This window comes from Myotis myotis, unplaced genomic scaffold, assembly GCF_014108235.1.
Source record: "Myotis myotis isolate mMyoMyo1 unplaced genomic scaffold, mMyoMyo1.p scaffold_m19_p_4, whole genome shotgun sequence".
In the NCBI taxonomy this organism is placed as follows: domain Eukaryota; kingdom Metazoa; phylum Chordata; class Mammalia; order Chiroptera; family Vespertilionidae; genus Myotis; species Myotis myotis.
Window position 1 is genome coordinate 14,263,534 of NW_023416346.1, and position 17,813 is coordinate 14,281,346.

The following is a 17,813-nucleotide window of genomic DNA, read 5'->3' on the forward strand; positions in this document are numbered from 1 at the left end:
CTCTACTTTTCCAACCTCATCTTGCACAAGTCTTTCTCCTTATGCTACTCTGGCTTCTTCTGTTTCCTTAAAAACATAGTGGCCTTGCTGGGCTCCAGGTCTCTTCATAGGCTGCTCCTCTGCCTGTTTTAATTGTCTTCTATGCTCTTTGCTAACTGATTTCTACTCATCTTTCAATCTTTAAGTTGGGTATGGCTTCCTCAGGGAGGCTTTCTTTGACACTCTCCATTCCAAATACAATGGATCTTCCCCACTGTCCTGTCCTTTCACCCCATGCAGTCTCAGGCCAACTGCTACAATGGTGTGGCAGTGGGGAAAGAGTGAGAAGAGAGGTCTCCCTTTCCAAGCCACACTCCCAAAGCACAGTCTTTTCCCCCTACCTGATTCCCTGTGTCTGTTCCAGCAGGGACTTGGAGACACTGGAGTAGAAATGTCTCTCCTCACCGTCACCCCTTTAGGTCCCTCATGCCCCTGATTTGCCCTCACCCTCTAAAAGCAATCCAACTGCCTTGTCCCTATAATCTATGGTCTTATGACACAGCTGGCAGATAAGAAAGGGAGGCTCAGTTCCTTGGGTAGTACCCCAAGGGGGACTTTGGAAGCCTGGGGTCCAGACTGGGATAAAAATGGAATTTAAGGTCTCTGGCTCTCTTTCCTGGCATTTAGCCTCTACATTCAATCCTTAAAAGAGGCCCTGAATTTTACTGCTATTGTCTCATCACTACCATGGCTTTTCCTATTAAAGAGTGAATTATTTTCATTACTGGGGATTGACACAACTTGTGCCAGTGATGGCCCATGGCCATATCTCACTCTGAACCAACACCTGAGTGTGTTTGGGGCTAAGACCACACTTCTGCCAAGGGGGAGGTTAGGGCGTCATTGGCCTCTGAATAGTCTCTGACTCTTGCCATCCTCAAAATTCAGAAAGCTGCCGAAACTGGTTTGGCTCAGTGGATAGAGCGTCGGCCTGCTGACTGAAAGGTCCCAGGTTCGATTCCGGTCAAGGGCATGTAGCTGGGTTGCAGGCACATCCCCAGTAGGAGATGTGCAGGAGGCGGCTGATCGATGTTTCTGTCTCATCGATGTTTCTAACTCTCTATCTCTCTCCCTTCCTCTCTGTAAAAAATCAATAAAATATATTTTAAAAAAAAATTCAGAAAGCTGGGCCAGGACGAAGTCTGAGTATCATGGCCCACCTACAAAGGACATAGGAAAAACCTTCCTTACAGCTCCTCCCCCAGCTCAGAAAAGAAGCAGGGCATCCTAGCCAGGGACACCTCTGTTAGTAACCAGGGATCAGGTGTCAGGGAAGTTGCTGATGTGATTTGTGACAGATCTTACAAACTTCATCCCAGGGGTGTGGGGCAGGAGATCATCTTACACACACGGGGACAAACATTAGGACCCAGGACATCTTTGCTTCCTGCTTCCAAACTGGTTTGGGCTGTTTCCTTATCTACAGTCTAACTTTTGGAAAAACCAGTTTAGCCCACAACCATCCATCCCCCATGGAAATCTGGGGATCCAAAATAGATGAGGACAGAACACAAGTGAATTACATTTGCTCTTTATTATTATTCATTATCTTGTACAGAAAGAGACAAAATTTAACAGCTAAACTCAATAATTACAATGAGAGAGACAGAGACAGAGAAAGAGATCAGAAGCAAGTTTGTTTGTTGCCCCCAGGCTCCAGTGAAATCCTGACCTATTACTGAATGCACAGATTTCCCAGCTGACATGGGTCAACACATGAATAAGAGCACAGTTTAAAGTGGTACCAAAATTAATCCATTTCACAGTAATCATGTCTATAAGCTCAGTTGCACATAGGAGTTTCCACTATCACAAATTCACAATCACAGAGTGAAATAGCAGGTGTGTTCAGGCCTGGGAAAGTGGCATCCACAAGGGGAGATGGATTTGAAGGCAAAAGCAGCTGTGGGATTTATCCCAATGTTGAATATCTGTGTTAATGCTCGGGCTGGGGGCGGGAGCAGAGCAGGCACTGTTCAATGGGCAGATATCTCAGTACAGTGGAACAACTGTTGAGGCATTGAGCCTGAGGGGGTGTGCTGTTTGGATATCTTTGTCAGAGAAATTCTTGCTAGAGAGAGACTCACCGCCCACAGCCTGTGAAAGGAAACGCTCCCTTTGAATATTTGGGGGCGGCGAATGATAGGAACGGCCAGTCTAATAGCAAAGCATCTGCTTTACAGAATATTTAGCAAGATACACGGTTATATTACTTTAAATTGCAGTGTAGTTCACAAACTATATGATTCCAAGGTGAATAAAGGAGTAGAATGAAAAGCTGCAATACCCAACATCCCCACGATGGAGAGAACAAGCGATCATCCAGTACAGAAAGAGCCTTACATATGAGAATTGCTGAACCCCCAAAGCTGAAGGCACGGTGCAGGGATCGTTGATATCCTGAGCCTTTTATTTGAAAAAGGTACTCATTATATACTAGATCCCTCTTACGCATATGACCCTGGAAATTGACTAAGGGGAAGAGTACTTCAAACATTTCTACAGAGCAAGAATTGCAGATACCATGAATTATCTTCAGTCGTGATTTTCTCTAAGTTCTAAATTAGTGGGCTTCAAGTTAATGGGCTTTTTACCATAGTTGCAGGTGGTCTGATTACAGTACTTTTAAATTAGCTAATTATACTAAATAGTATGAGGAGAGTTCAGTGGGGAGGATGTGCTTGTTTCTGAATCAGCGTAATCCTGAAATGGAACTTCATTACTTGTCAAGCTGAAAAGCACCCTACACCAGCAGGTCTGCTGCCCAGCTCTCCATCTTGGCTTTGACCACAAGGGCACACACATGAGACATAGCACAAGTACATACTCCTAGAAAGACAGAGCGCAGGTGAGTGAGTCTCTCTTGATGATCTCTCTCAGATAAAAGAACAATCTAGAGGCAGTGTTGTTTTTTCTTCTTCTCATGGGATGCCATTTGGTTGTCAAAAGATCAAACCTCAGCCAGCCAGAGAGGAACCATCTGGCTCCAACTCCTAACAGACACTTTCCTGTCCTGAATTCCTCATATTCTGGCTACAAAAAAGACAACGTCCAACAAATCAGCCAGATTCCTGTCTTCCAGAGCACCCTAAGGAATTCACACAAATGGCAGTGGGATTGGCAAGTAGAAGAGGAGGTCCCTGGCTTTCAGTTGCATTTCCATCAGCCAGGGTATAATGCTAATGCTGTGCATGTCAGCTGGGCACCTGTGAGCTCCACTCTTTCTCTTGTGCTTTTGGTTTGAAAACCCTGGGTGATGGGGAGCAGCAGGGAAGGGACAAGATTGTGACTCTTGTTTTAAAAATTCTTAGAAAGTTTTTGGTTGAAAACGAGTGACAGTCATTTTTCAAGGAATTTTTAAAGCCTTTTCTTCGTTAATGAAAAATATCTGAATAACTAGCCCCGCCCTTCCCAAAGTCAAAAGTCACACATCCTTCCACCAAAAAAATTAAAAATTAAAAGTCTCGGGAGCATTCATATTTCCTTCAGTTGCTGATGCCCACAAAACAGGAAAGGCCAGGGGCACCAAATAAAAAAGGCATGTGAGTTGGGAATCCCAGCAGGCGAAGGCACCCAGGATGGAGCTGCTTCGTCTTCTTCCAATGTTTTTTTGTGAGTGGGGGTAAAAGGTGACAACTTTGGGGGGCTCCGACAGCAAATCTCAGCTTTCCTCTTCAGGGCCCTGTCATCAGGCTACCCAGTCCCTGGGAGGGGACATTCCTCCCTTTCAGACGGGAACCCTCCTTCCTGGTATAAATATAGCCACACACCGGCTATTGTTTCAGATAAGCATGTGAGAAAAGGCAATGTGCACAAGAGTACACACACACACACACACACACACACACACACAAGTCTAAAAACAACAAAGATGTGGCTACTGCAGCGTTAGCATTGTATCAAATCTATGTCCATACAAAGACAGAGTTTGAAAGATATGTACAGAGCATTCATAAAAGCCAAATGTGCACCGCGAGGAATGATGACCATTGTGGACTGTACAGTCTTTTTCTACAATATACTGCAAAAAACGTCCCAGAGACCATGGTGGCAAGCCCACCCAGAAGAATGCTGTTAAGCACCTGAACCAGAGAGCACAGGGCCTTAAGAAAATGCCTCTGAGTGAGCTCTCCCTGTAAATCTGTGCTCAGTGCCTGAAGGACATGTGCCACCCTCCATTGGGCCAAGTTCCTGCTTCCATATCTATTCTGTCTCCACCCAGCTGCAAATATCTGGCAGCTCAGTAAGGAAGGGCTCAATAGATGCCAAAGGCAGCAGGCATTCCTTGGCTCTGGTCGATGGGGCCTATGCCTGGCCCTCTGCTCAGTAGAGAGGAGACGCATGGGGGTAAGTGTCTTCTCCCATGTCACACACAGGCACCAGCCCAAGAAAATGCTGAGAGGGCAGGGGCTGGCCCCAGAGTTTCAGACTGCCTCAGGTTTTCTAACAGGGCCAAATGGGATTGACCCCAGCCTCCATCATGGAAAAAGCATGGGCTTTCTGGGCCAAAAATGCCTTTGTGAAGAAGGGTAGGAGTGTAGTAATAGAGATCCAGAGGGAGGAAACAAGGAAGGAAAGAAAGTTGGAATGCCACCTGGTCAGCACCTCTGGCACCAGGGAGCTCTCAGGGGTGGGGGGTGGGGTGGGGAGAGGGAACAGAAAGGGTCGACTGGCAGGAGACTGATTCCCCAGGTTGAGACTCAATATCAGAGTCACATGAAAGCCTCCACTAAGATGGCCCCCTATAACCTACACATTTCTAGAAGAATCTTCCTAAGGGCAAACATTACTACACAGGCATTAGCTCAGTCAACCTCCACATAGTCCTGTGAGGTAGGGGGAAGGATGAAAAACCCCAACCACAAGGTCAAGTTGTCCAAATTGGTGGCCTCACTGGGATAAGATCACAAGCCTCCTGACTTGAAGCAAGTCTCAGGGCAAGTGTCCAAGACTGAAGGGGCCTCCAGATGTTATCTGTGGCCATAGGCAGGGCTGCATTCAAACAAAAAGGCCCGATGCCTGCCTTGGAGAGCTGTTTAAACAGAAAGGAGCTTGTCTTCTCAGTGGGTTTTAAACTGCTGTGGTTGCCAAGAGACCCTGGCTATGCACTCTTTTGGGCTCCACAAAAATTTGCTACATTTAAAAAAGCACCACAGAGGAAAAATGGTTTGGCGCCAAGGCCAAGAGGATAGAGAGATGAAGGGTTGGGGGACAAGGTGTCGATGGTCTTTTGTGTGGTCATTGATAGTTAAAGATAAGTCACCTCTGCCCCCATTGCTGTCCAAAACCTCACTTAAATGGAAAGGTGGACAGCTCTTGGGCCACAGAAAGGGGTTAATAAAAACAGGCCAGCACCTGGCAATGACAGGGCAAATCCTGGATGGGCCTTCTACCCCAGGTCATGGGCTTCCCCATCTCCCTCGCAAAGAAATTTCTAAAATGGGACATTTTAGGATCTTCTTCCCAGGTGGGCACCATCATTAAGAAAAAATAAGCCATCTAAAGTTCAAATTCAACTCAATTCACCTACTCATGAAAAGGGAAGTACCCCAAAAGTTCAAAACCAGAGAGCACAGTGCTGAGGAGGCCAAGTTCATGGGTGTAGATGTGCTATGGGACAATCAACCTTATGAGGAGAAAACTTCAGCTGTCTGCCGCAGCCTGTACCCCAACCATTCAGAGGCCAGGGACTCTGCAGGCAGAGGCAGCCAGATAGGTTTTCCCAGGGCCATGATTGGACTCATGCCAATAGGTAGCAGTTTTAGCACAGCCCGTGCATATGTCTGGAGAGCCAAGACCTGGGAGAGACCAAGCACACCAGAACCAGAGCTACCACTCCAGGAGGGCAAAGTTCACCCAGGCCCCTTTGCTCAATCTGGAGGAGGCAGCTCTGCCAGCCAGGTCCCTACCCCTCACCCTTCACACACCCTGTCCTCCTTCCAGGTTACTCTAAACATTCATTTTAACCTGGTCAGGAGGATGGGGGGTGGGCATTGGGGGAGAGAAGCATCACAGATCTGTGAGATTGATTTCCCTTGGCCTCCTATGAATGGCCTAGGTTATAGTGTTTTGTTTTATTGTGTTCGTCATTTATTTGTTATAACTCTTTTTGTTTGTTTTTTGTTCAGTCCTGTTCTTGTCCTCAAAATGTGAGCCAGGTCAGTAAGCACAGGACTGCTGGGGGGAAATGGAGTTGAAGGGCTGGCTCCTCTCTGTCATTTCTGTGGCCTAGGCTTCCAGACACAGACAGGTCTTCAGCCAGCTGTGTGGCCCCAGGGCCCAAGCTTATGGACATTCTGGCCACAGTCAATTCCATGGGGTGATTCCTTTGGCATAAGAGAAGCCAGTCCCTGACAGAAGGACAGGATGGAGAGATAAAGGGGGCTTCTGGAAGAGCTGGGCTCTCTGGCCTGTAGCTCTTTCCAGGGGCATGTGTGCTCCCTACACCCCTCCACCTGACAACTGACTTCCTACAAATCCACGGTTAGGAAATTATTTGGCAACAAGGAGGCTAAGGCTGTTTTGTGGTGGCACAGTCTTTAAAAAGTTAAAAAGAAAATAGGAGACCCCTGAAAGAGGTTTTCATACCTCTTTCACAAGTCCCATTACTTGTCTGAGCCAGGGTTGGCAGCCACTATCTCCTCATACTTTGGGGGTGGGTCACTGTAAGTGACACTTGCCTCCTCACTGCTGCTCTCCTGGGGTGCAGTCACCTCCTCATAGGATGGGGGAGGAGTGGCACTGGACAGTCTAGAGAGAGAGAGCTCAGGAAGGTAAAGGGTGCTCTCAAGGCGGACTGTGGTTCTGCTCCCCCGACTGGGCCCCAGGACCACCTGCGGGTTGCTCCCTGCCTCCCGGTGCCCAGAGGACTCCCCCTGACTATGCACAGTGCCCCGGTACACCATGACCCGGGGCAGGCTGTGCCCGCCGCGACTTGCTAGGTACCGGTTCTGAGCATATGAAGGGTGATGACGGGTGGCTTTCTGCAGCTGGCACCTCCAGATGATAAACAAGGCGATGACAATCAGCAACGCCACCCCCAGAAGAGGCACCACCACATACATGGCATCTGAGCTCTGTGCAGGGTCTCGGACAGAGTAGACTGCATTAGGGTATCCCTTCCAGAACTCCATCTGCAAAAGAAGAAGGGCCACTTACACTTATGCACAAGTGCGCATGCCTCAGATGGACCTCAGAGACCTTCTGCAAAACTGCTCCCTACCCTATCCCATCTGACTGGCCTCTAAGAGCTACCAGAGAGGCTATAGAATGCACCAAGGATGAAGAACAACACTCCCATAGAGGAGGCCCCCAGAGTCAGGCCAATGGGACTCTAAGGACATGTTTTCTGTTCTTCTATGGCCCCAGTGGCCCTGCCTTGGGTTAGGCTGGCTTTCCTTCATTGATTCTATTCCATCTGAGGCACCTGGGCCTGCTCTTCTTATTCCTGAGGCTACCTCTCCTCCCAGAACCCAGCCATAGGGTGGTACATGCCGTTTTCTCTTTGTCCTCAAACACCTCCTTGACCTCCTCGTAGCTGCAGATCTCTTCCATACACTCCCGCTCGATGGTACCCTGGCGCAGCTCCTCCAGGAATTCATTGGCACGAGGAAATCGTTTCAGGACCGAATGGGCATTCTTGGCCTCCAGAAACACTGAGGAGAAAGCTGCACTGAGGCCTGGAATGGGGAGGTGCCCAGGGGCTTCTTCAAACCAGACTCAGCCCATGCACAGAAGCACAATGATGGAGGGAAGCAAAACAAAGCCAGCTGGCTAGCCACCATCGCAGACATGGTTGGTCCTTTGTAGCAGGGATGGAATGGCTGACTTTCTGTGATGCCATGATGTATCTGTCTAAAACCGTGGTCGGCAAACTGCGGCTCGCGAGCCACATGCGGCTCTTTGGCCCCTTGAGTGTGGCTCTTCCTAAGTCTTAGGAGTACCCTAATTAAGTTAATAACAATGTACCTACCTATATAGTTTAAGTTTAAAAAATTTGGCTCTCAAAATAAATTTCAATCGTTGCACTGTTGATATTTGGCTCTGTTAACTAATGAGTTTGCTGACCACTGGTCTAGAATACCATGGACTCAATAAGACTCATGTCTCTGGTGCTACGGAGGAAAATGGAGAGTGCATGTTGTATAGAGTGTGGATGGACATGAAGGATTTTGAGTAGTCAGTGAAAAAACACCCAGTATCTCCTGCCTCACCTCAAAACAAGAAAATCAGAGCCCTTATCATGAGGTCACCAGCATCTTCTTTGAGGCTGATGCTGGTGACCAATACTAAACAATCTCATAAGACTCTATCAGGGTATCTTCCCTGCACCTGAATGACCACCTGTGCTGTCAGATCACCTAGCATTAATAGCCTTGCCCAAATCAATCTTGTACAAACCCAGACAGGAGTAGGTCAGAGGACTGAATGTACATGAGACTGAGAAGAGGGTAGCAGGGTCCATAGGGAAAATCTAAATCTTTGTCTACTGGGCACAGTTGCCTCCTGGAAAAATGTCATTGAGTGGTAGCCATATCTACTTATTCCAGTTGAGCTGACCGGTATAATACGAGCTATATACCTCCATAAGCCTGGCCTAGGACTTTAGAGAATAAAAGAAGAGGTGACATCTACTCCTGATATGACCCTAGAGGTGAGACTTCTTAGTTCTCATGTCAAACAGTCCCACTCATGCCCAGGTAGGTAGGGCTTTGCCAGCAGGCAGGCACCCTTCCCCAGGCCTTATGACTTGTCATTTTAGTTTCTGCCATAGTGGCCTGGGTAAGTGCACAGCTCCAAGTGAGCATGTATTGCAGAAAAAGCTAGTCAGACAGGGGCCACAGGGACAATCTGGGGAGAGCTGGCAAGGACTTGAAAGATGGATATGCACTTTTCCCATGAGCCCTTAGGCATGGCCCTTCCCCACTTGGCCTAGGCTCAGAAAAACTCACGTGCCATAGTGCTCCCTCAGAACCAGCGTCTCACTTGCCTGGAAAAGGAGAAAAGCAGAGTCACAGTTGAAATGACATCCCAAAACCTACAGGGCACCCTTTTGGTGCTAGAATGTGAACCATAGCCCCACTGGCTTGGCCAAAGTTAAAGCAGCACCTTATGAGGCACAGCACCCTCTGCTGCTTCCTATTCTACCCCGAGCTCTCCTCCAGAGCTTCCTGAGGCCCTGCACAGCCCAAAGAAAACCCTCTAGCTCTTTCCCCAAGAATATTCTGAGATTCTAGAAGACATAGAACTTATTTTTTTCTTTTAAAACAAAAAACTCCTACAGGCTGAGGTTCCTCCTTTCTCACTTTCCTCAAGGAATCTGTGCACTTTTGAATTGAAAAGAACCTCAGAGATACCAGGAGTTAGGCAAGGTCAAGCAAATCAATAGTGACAGAGAGAGGTCACATTTTGGAAACTAATTTTGCGCACAACGGAAAGTCCCAGATACCTCTAATGACAAGCACGTTTCTTGAAAAGAGGCAGCACATGTTTAAGGAGCAGGCACTGGCAAAGCTTAACATGGCAGCAACAACCATCTCAAAAGTCATGGCCCAAACCAAGGTGACCTGCTACATTCATATTCACCAGACATGATGGCAAAGATCTCCTGAATCCAGTCATCTCTCCTCTTTGCATTAAAGAACACTGCAGCAGTGTACCAAGACATTGACTGATGAGATCAAAACTGAGATGCTAACTCAATACAAGTGTTGCCTCTAATGTGAGCTATTGTCTGAAAGCTGTGCTCCTGCTCAGGAATTATCCAGCCAGTATGTAAACCCTAGCCACAGCACACTGCTCCCCCCAACATACACTCCCACTCATGCTCATATTCCGAAGCACTGGCCCAACTGTCCACATCTGGGAGCAATCACCCCACTGCTCCCCTCCCCAAGCAGAAGCTCTGGTTTCATGACTATTTGGATGCAGGACATGTGAACGGTGTAACCCATTGTGCTACCCTTTTTTCCTAGGCTGCCAGGAAGTTCAACATTAACATTGACCATCACGTACAAGTGCCCTGGATGCCCAGCTGTTCAGCACATATGCCTCTCCCCTATGACATGGTATACACTTTTTAATTTATGTTTACAGAGTCTTAAGTATATTTAAAATATATCTTCTAATCTTTTTGGCAAACAGGTAGGATATAAATCATAAATAAAATTAAAACCAAAGAAAAAAACAGCACATCTTACATCCATCTATGGAAACACCATGTCAAGGGGGACTTTCTCTTTTGAACCCCACAACAATCCCATCCAAAACTATCATCATGTGATCTCTCAACGATGGGCCTACTATTGTGAGAAAAGTTGACCCGCAATATTTATGAGAGTGAAGATGGACTATTAGATCTCAATTCTGCCTCCATTGCAGATCTCTGAGGTTCCCCTACAGCCAATGCTGGTCATGTGGCCAGGGTGTGGGTGTGGCATGCCTAACAGCAAGGTTTTTGATTGAAGAAAAATGGAGCCTTTGTGCCAGGGTTTGAAGAGAATGAGTAAAGGCTTTACTAATAAGTGAAGGTAGAAAACTGTGTTTAATTGCTTATCAAAGAGAATTGCAGCATTGTTTTTTTTTAAATTATTTACGTAGAAAAATTACATAACAGCTTGCAATAGCCACTTCTTGCCCCCAAACACCTGACTTCGATAAATGCACACCCACACATCTCATAGCCCCGAAAGTAGGCTATTCTGATACCTGAAAAAAGTCATTAGTTCATTTTCAAGCTTCATACAAGCCAGGAACTCCCCCAAACAGCTCACAGGGCATAGCCACACTCTATTAACAATTCTATAGCCAATGTCACTGCTGCTGCTGCTATGAGGCCTCCTCCTCCTCCTTCCCCCAAATGTAGCGCCTGCTTCTTCCCCTATAAATACACCATCGATAGGCTGTTACTATGGCAACAGTGAGGAAGCGTGAGGGCTCCATGACAGAGAACGCTGCAGCAGTCACGCATGTATATGTTCCTCCTGCCCCTGGTGGATACTGTAAGGCTGATTGTAGGCCGGAGGAATTTTTAACCCACTCCCCACAGGAACACAGCTGAATCCTGAAGGCCTAGAAAGGAAGGAAGGCCACCACAAAGACCTCCAGACTCCAGGCTGGAGCTTCCGAATCATGGCAGTCAGGGACTTGGCTCCCAAAGTTCCTTGCATGGGGGCTGGCGGCCATCAGACCTGGAGTCCCAAGACATGGCCTCCAAATCACTTCTCTAAATCCAAACCCTTTTTATTTCCCTCAGTTAGAACTGATCCCCATGAAAGCTTCTGTGGTTTCCAAATCTTATGACTCATAAACCCACCCAGTGACATGGGACTCCCAAATTATGCTCTAACTCAAACCCTGGACCCTCCTTGTCCCCTTCCACTCATGCCAGCCCTCAAAGTACCTGTCCTCGCCCTCCATAGCCCGCACCAGCGCCCTGCCCACGAACTCCTGGCCCAGCAACATTCATCTCCCAGGTCTGCTCAAGACCCCAACGCCTTGGTCCGGCCGGACATCCAGACCCTCCCCCAATAGTGCCCCGCGCCCAGTTCAGTGGTCTTGGACACTGAACCGTGCCCTCGGGGCTGGGGCCCCCAACCCAAATGGCCTCACCGTTCTCCGGGCCCAGGAGGCGGACGCCCTGTTTGCGCACGCAGCCCGCCACCTCGCTGCTGCGCCTCTTTCAGCAGGGCCCCTGTCCCCGCCCACCTGCTCCCCGTCGGCCAAGCCCCCGGCCCAGCCCAGCCTTCTCCTCCTTCCTCCCTCCCCGCCCCGCTGCCCTCCCGCCGCCCGGGGCGCCCCGGTGGCTGCCCGCCTGGGGCTGAAGTGCGTCTGGAGCTCCAGCCCCTCGGAACCAGGCGCACAGGCCTGCCCATTACCTCGGTACCCCCTGCCCTGCTTTCCTTTGGGGGCTCCGCCGCTGCCCGCCCCCTCACACCCCGCCGCGCCAAGTCTGGCCTCGCGCCCCACGCCTGGCGCGCCACCCTGGAGCGCCAAGACCACCGTGCCCCCCGATCGCCAGGCCGCGATCGTCGCGCCGCACCGCGCACCGGGCCGCCGGGCAGAGGAGAGGAGAGGGTTGGGGGCGATGAGAGCGGTCCAAGGGGGGTCGAGAGGACCGGCGGGCGAGCTGGGCCGGAGGGGCGGCGGCGCGCACCCAGCACCGCGCGCCCGCGCCCCACTCCGCCAGCGCCGCCCCTGCCCCCGCCCGTGCCTCCGGGGGGGGCGGGGCCTGGCCCGCGGGCCCCAGGAGCACCAGGGACCCTCGGCCAAACGTGCGGGACCGTCCCGCTCCGGGGCGCAGACCCTCCGAAACCCTGGCGCCGCAAGGGGCTCAGGCAGCCGCGCCCAAGGCCCGCGCACCAGGTGTCCCCGAGAAGCCCAATTTCCCCAACTGTACCCTACCCTGGCTCACCTGTCATTCTGGCCAGCCCGCCCCAGAATGCCAGTCAAGGGAAGAGGGGCCTGGGACAGCAGCCTGGGTCCGCTGGGCCAGGGCTCAAATGGGCCCGCAGAAGAAAGGCTGGGTCTAGGCTGCGTTCCACCAATGACTGGGTGACCTTGGCTTCTTCACTTAAACTCTCCCCACCCTGCCCTGGCACAGCAGGCTTCTCTCCTGTCAAATCTGGGAAATGGGGAGAATCCTGTCCAGGGAGTGCTGCGAAATAAAGGAGGAAATGGGCTTGGGAAACTCTTCAGGTGTAGGAGGGGGAGAGGAGGGAGTCTCCTGGGCCTGCAAGGGGAGTGCTGGGTGGGTGGAGGAGTGGGGGTACTCAAAAGGCAGCACTATGGGAGGAGGTTCAGGACAAGATGCTGGTAGCAAGGGGATGACACAGTCGAGGGAGAACAGGCAACGAGGTGGACTGCTAAAAGAGGGCAGGACAGTTCTAAGGGAGCTCAGGATCTCCTTTGCCAAAGCTTCCTAGGAGGGGCAGGTGCGCCCTGCTGAGTTTTCAGGGCTCTTTTTGTTCTCTGAACCACTGGAACCCAGCCAAGAACTGGAGTTGGCGCACCCTCCCAATTTCGTGCTTTGGGGCAGTTTCCAGGCAGAGAAACAGCAACCTGTCCTGCTGCAGAGTGACAAGGAAAAGAGCTGGGGAGGACCTCCACCGCCCCAGGGTGTGTTCCAGTGCAGCTCCCAGAACTAGCAGAAAGCAGCCTTGGTGGGGGTAAGCGCCCCCTTCCCGACCCTCCCCCCATTCTCAAAGGTGCTTTCCTCTCCATCTCTGCCTCCAGTTCTAAGCCCTCCCCTGCCTTGCTTGCTCCTTCCATGGCTGCAGGAGCTCCCTCCTTGCCCAGGACAGACCCTTGGCACCCTTCCCCCATTGAAAGCAAAAGGACCACAGCCCCTAGCCCAGTGATGGCGAACCTTTTGAGCTCGGCATGTCAGCATTTTGAAAAACCCTAACAACTCTGGTGCCGTGTCACATATAGAAATTTTTTGATATTTGCAACCATAGTAAAACAGAGATTTATATTTTTGATATTTATTTTATATATTTAAATGTCATTTAACAAAGAAAAATCAACCAAAAAAAAATGAGTTCTCGTGTCACCTCTGACACGCGTGTCATAGGTTGGCCATCCCTGCGCCTAGCCTGTGGAGTAAGCTACCACGGGGAAAAAAAGCAACATTACCTGAGAATGAGAATAGGGCTTTTTTCGGGCCCAAAGACTGTGTATGTTTTAGAAGCACCTTCAGTTCAGGGGGAGGGAGCCTGGGTCATAGTTGATAGGGGAAACTGTTTGGGGATCTTTAGGAATTTACTTTCTGGGTCTCCTAGTCCACCACCATGTCCCCATCCTGATCTAAACCACGATATTCACAGGAGAATTTGCACAGCTTTCAGCTTATGAAGAAGGGGTCTGTGGCTTCTGCCCTCCTCCCAGCCCCCCTACATAAGTTTCTGGCTCCAGTATCACCAGTCTAATAGTTCCCTCTCAGCTCAGAATGCCTTTCCTCCCACTGTCAGCCTCTGTGCACTGTATTCATTCTTCCCACATAGCTCAGATGACATCTCTACTCTGAGGTCTTTTGGGATTATCCACACCCACCTGTGTTGACTGTTACATTCTCAGCACTCAGTCTGCAGAGACTATAAATGGGGGGTGCATTTGTGGATACCTAGGGTGAGAAGGATTCAGAGCAGCATCTCTGCAGCATGCTGCTTATGGTGCCACTTGCAATACCACTGATCAGCACTGTGATCCTCAGCAAGTGATTTAACCTGTCTGCGTCTCAGTTTCCTCATCTGTCAAATGAGAATAATGAGAATAGTACCTGCCTCAAAAGGTGGTAAGGAGGACAAATGGGACAATCACATCAAGTGTGCCTGGTGCTTAGTATGAGCCTAATACAGGTCAACTTTGGCCACATACAGATGCACTGTGTTCATTTAGTTGCTCATGGGGTGCATACTTGCCTCCTCTAGCTTTGGGTCAGAGACCTTGTCTCTTCATGTGTCCCTATTATCCAACACAAAGCCTCACCTGCAGCAAGGTTACTAGATGCTTGAAAAGCTGAGGTGGAAGAGGATGGGCTGAGGTATGGAGTTGGAGTGAAGCTCAGCCTTCACCTTAACACCAAGATATCCCCAGTACCACCAGCAATTCTGCTCCCCCCGCCACACTTGGCTTCCTCCAGATTCTGGCTTTCTCAGAAGTCTTTCTAACTCCCCTCCAGATGGCTTCAGGCACTCCTGGGGATTGTCTGGGGAGGGCTGAAGCCCTACCTCCTCACCTCTCCCCTGCTTTTAGACCTTGATATGAATAGTTCCTCTTTGCACTAGTATGGGAAAGGCTTGGCCACTGACTTATCTGCCTTAGCCAGGAACTGGGCGATTTGGTGCACTTTTTTTCTTCAACCAAATCAAGGTTACTTTAACCTCCCCAAGTCTACTGGCACAGTTTAGATCCTTATTATCTAAAATCTGGAGAGATGTTCTGGTTTTCCTGTGAGCCTTCACTCATTCTCCCCTATCTCCATCACTTTCATCATGCACCCTTCTCTTAGTCGCTGCATTGGCAATCTCAACAAACCCACCTTGGAACACATCAAAATCACATATGTAGTGCACTAAGGACCATGGGAGGACCCAGTTTCAAAAAAACAAGTGTACAATACAGTTGCTAAGAATTTCAAAAGAGGACCAAAGGCAGATCATATTTCAATAAAAATTCCCAATATAGTGTGAGAGGACAGACCTTCTACCCCAACCTTGTTCAAACTTCTAACCTGCATCTGCTTCTGATCCAGATCCCATTTGGTGGGACCAGCTTTATGGGTGTTGGAACTATGAAGTTGGACATGGTCCAATACTTAGAAGAGTTCCCTATGCTTGGCTTTTGCCATCTTGCAGTTCTCAATACTTTGTGAATACTGGGCTCTGCAAAGTATGTAGGTGATCTTGCCCATCAGTGATATTCCCAACATCCTTGACCCTATCCCAGGGTCTTAACCACCTTGCCACTCTTCTGACCCTCCCCATCCCTTTCTCTTTAAACCTTGACCAATATCTCCTTTCCTCCTACTTCAATGCACCAATTTACTCATCTTCCTCTACACAGCTTTTCCCTAATCCCATCCCTGTGTCTCATCCTTTGGCTGAGGCAAGTACCCTCTTCCAGCCTCATTCACTCCTGGTGCTTCACTCTACCTAACCCTCATTCACTCCAGAATTGAACCTTTTATGAGCTCTGTTGCTCTCCATCCACTTATATCCTCACTAAGCCTCACTCCATCTCTGATCCTAAACCCTGATCCTTATACCGTAAGAGCCTCAATTCATCTCTGCCAACTGATTAATCAAGTGTTATGGGCTGAATGGTGCTGCCTCCCCTCCCCAATCCATGTGTTGAATTTCTAATCCCCTTACACTAGAATGTGACCATATTTGGAGATAGAGTCTTTAGAGTGGTAATTAAGGTAAAATTGGGCCATTTGGGAGGGCCTTAGACCAATATAATTCATGTCCTTATAACAAGAGGATATTAAGACACAGACATTCAAAGAGAAGACCATGTGAGGACACAGGGAGAAAACAGCCATCTATAAGCCAAGAAGAAAGGCCTCTGAATAAACTGACCTTGCTGATACCTTGATCTCAGACTTATAGCCTCAAGCAGAGTATTTACTCAGAGCTATTGTGTGCTAAGTTCTTTTCTAGGACCCAGGATTGCAGAATCCAACAAAACAAACAAACAATTGTCTATTATCGTGGAGATTAGGCAAATAAACAAAGATGTCATGAATACAGGATGTTAGGTGATGATCAGTGCTATGAAGAAAAGTAGAGAAGGATCTTGGGGTATGGAGTGTTTAAATATGGTGGCCATGGAAGACATTACTGAGAAGATAGCATTTGAGCCAAGACCTAAATGGGATAAGGGGCCAAACGTTCCAGGTTGAGAGATCCACATGTGCAAAAGCCCTGGAATCAGAGGCATGTTTTAGCAATTCCTTGAGTCAGCCAGGAGGCTGATATGCTGACATGGAGAGAGTGAGAGAGGAGGATGGTGGAAAATGTGGCCAGAGAAGCCACGATGCGGGTGGCTAGAGATCATGCAGTTTCACAGGTCAATGTGAAGACTTTAGCTGTTAGTGTGAGGTGGAGAGACATTGATGGGTCTGAGGTGAGGGTTGATATGACCTAATTTCTATTTTCATATATATGATCAATCTGACTGCTTTATGAGAACATATTGAAGAGAGACAAGGGTGGAAGCAGGGGGATTATTTAGAGACTATTGAAGTAATCCAGGTGGGAGGCAATGGTGGCTTACATGAGGTGATGCAGTGGATGCAATGAGATGTAGGCAGACTCTAGGTTGATTTTGCTGGTAGAATCATTAGTGTTTGATGACAGATTTATAGTGGGCTATGAAAGAAAGACAGGAGTCAAGGACCACTCTGAGGAAGACAGCGATGAAGTAGGTTGGATGAAGAGTCTGGAGTTTGAAGCAACATCAGAGATGGAGATATGATGGAGATATAATTGGAAAATAAGTAGTATCTAATCAGTATTAAAAGTCATGAGACTGGCCCTGGCCCATTTGCCCAGTGGTTAGAGTGTCAACCCATGGATTGAAGGGTCGCAGGTTCGATTCTCAGTCAAGGGCATGTACCTGGGTTACAGGTTGATCCCCCGCCCTGGTTGGGGCTCATGCAGGAGGCAACCAATCCATGTGTCTCTCACATCAATGTTTCTCTTTCTGTGTCCCTCCCCCTCCCTTCCACTCTCTCTAAAAATCAATAGAAAAAGGTTAGAGAGCAACCAAAGGTCTTGTATGCATGCATATTAGCATAACCAATGGACACAGACACTGGGGCAGTGGGGGCTTGCCCTGGGTGGGAATGGATGAGGGGGCGATGTCAATAGTGGAAAAAGGAGACATATGTAAAAGTTTAGACAATAACTAAAAAATAAAATAAAAAATATCCTTGGGTGAGGATTAACATCAACAAAAAAGTCAAGAGACTGGATGGGATCAGCGAGGAATTGAGTACAGAAAAAGAAAAACAACCCAAGAATCAAGCCTGAGCAGTCCATCATTTAGAGATAGATGAGAAGGAGACAGCAAATTAGACCATGAAAGTGATCAATTCTTCAGATCTTACTGACTGGGCAAGGAAGAGGAGGATAAAGAATTGACCATTGTGTTTACTAATGTGAAGGTCATTGGTAGCCTTCAAGAGCAATGTCCAGGGAGATGTGGGGGCATAAAGGTGGATCAGAGTGCTTTCAATCAAGAGTGGTAAAAGAGAAATTGAAAATAGT

General features: G+C 48.7%; 1 protein-coding gene across 4 annotated transcripts; it reads right to left on the reverse strand.

The window, feature by feature from the left end:
* Positions 1-1,554: 1,554 nt before the first annotated feature.
* PRRG3 (proline rich and Gla domain 3) lies at positions 1,555-12,588 on the reverse strand. 4 transcript variants are annotated; one of them, XM_036305476.1, is made up of 4 exons: positions 12,452-12,583; positions 8,991-9,028; positions 7,534-7,694; positions 1,555-7,172 (listed from the first exon to the last, which is right to left on the reverse strand). In XM_036305476.1, the coding sequence occupies exons 2-4, from the start codon at positions 8,995-8,997 to the stop codon at positions 6,645-6,647; spliced, it is 696 nt and encodes a 231-aa protein (XP_036161369.1). In that variant the 5' UTR covers positions 8,998-9,028; positions 12,452-12,583; the 3' UTR covers positions 1,555-6,644. The 4 variants fall into 4 exon arrangements, with proteins under 4 accessions (XP_036161369.1, XP_036161371.1, XP_036161370.1 ...); XM_036305478.1 differs by lacking the exon at positions 12,452-12,583 and adding an exon at positions 12,087-12,214; XM_036305477.1 differs by lacking the exon at positions 12,452-12,583 and adding an exon at positions 11,650-11,731.
* Positions 12,589-17,813: the final 5,225 nt, after the last annotated feature.

Coding starts and splice junctions, on each gene's coding strand:
- PRRG3 (XM_036305480.1), bottom strand. Junction 7,173..7,533: donor TTGAGGACAAAGAGAAAACG/GCATGTACCACC, acceptor CTTCTTTTGCAG/ATGGAGTTCTGGAAGGGATA.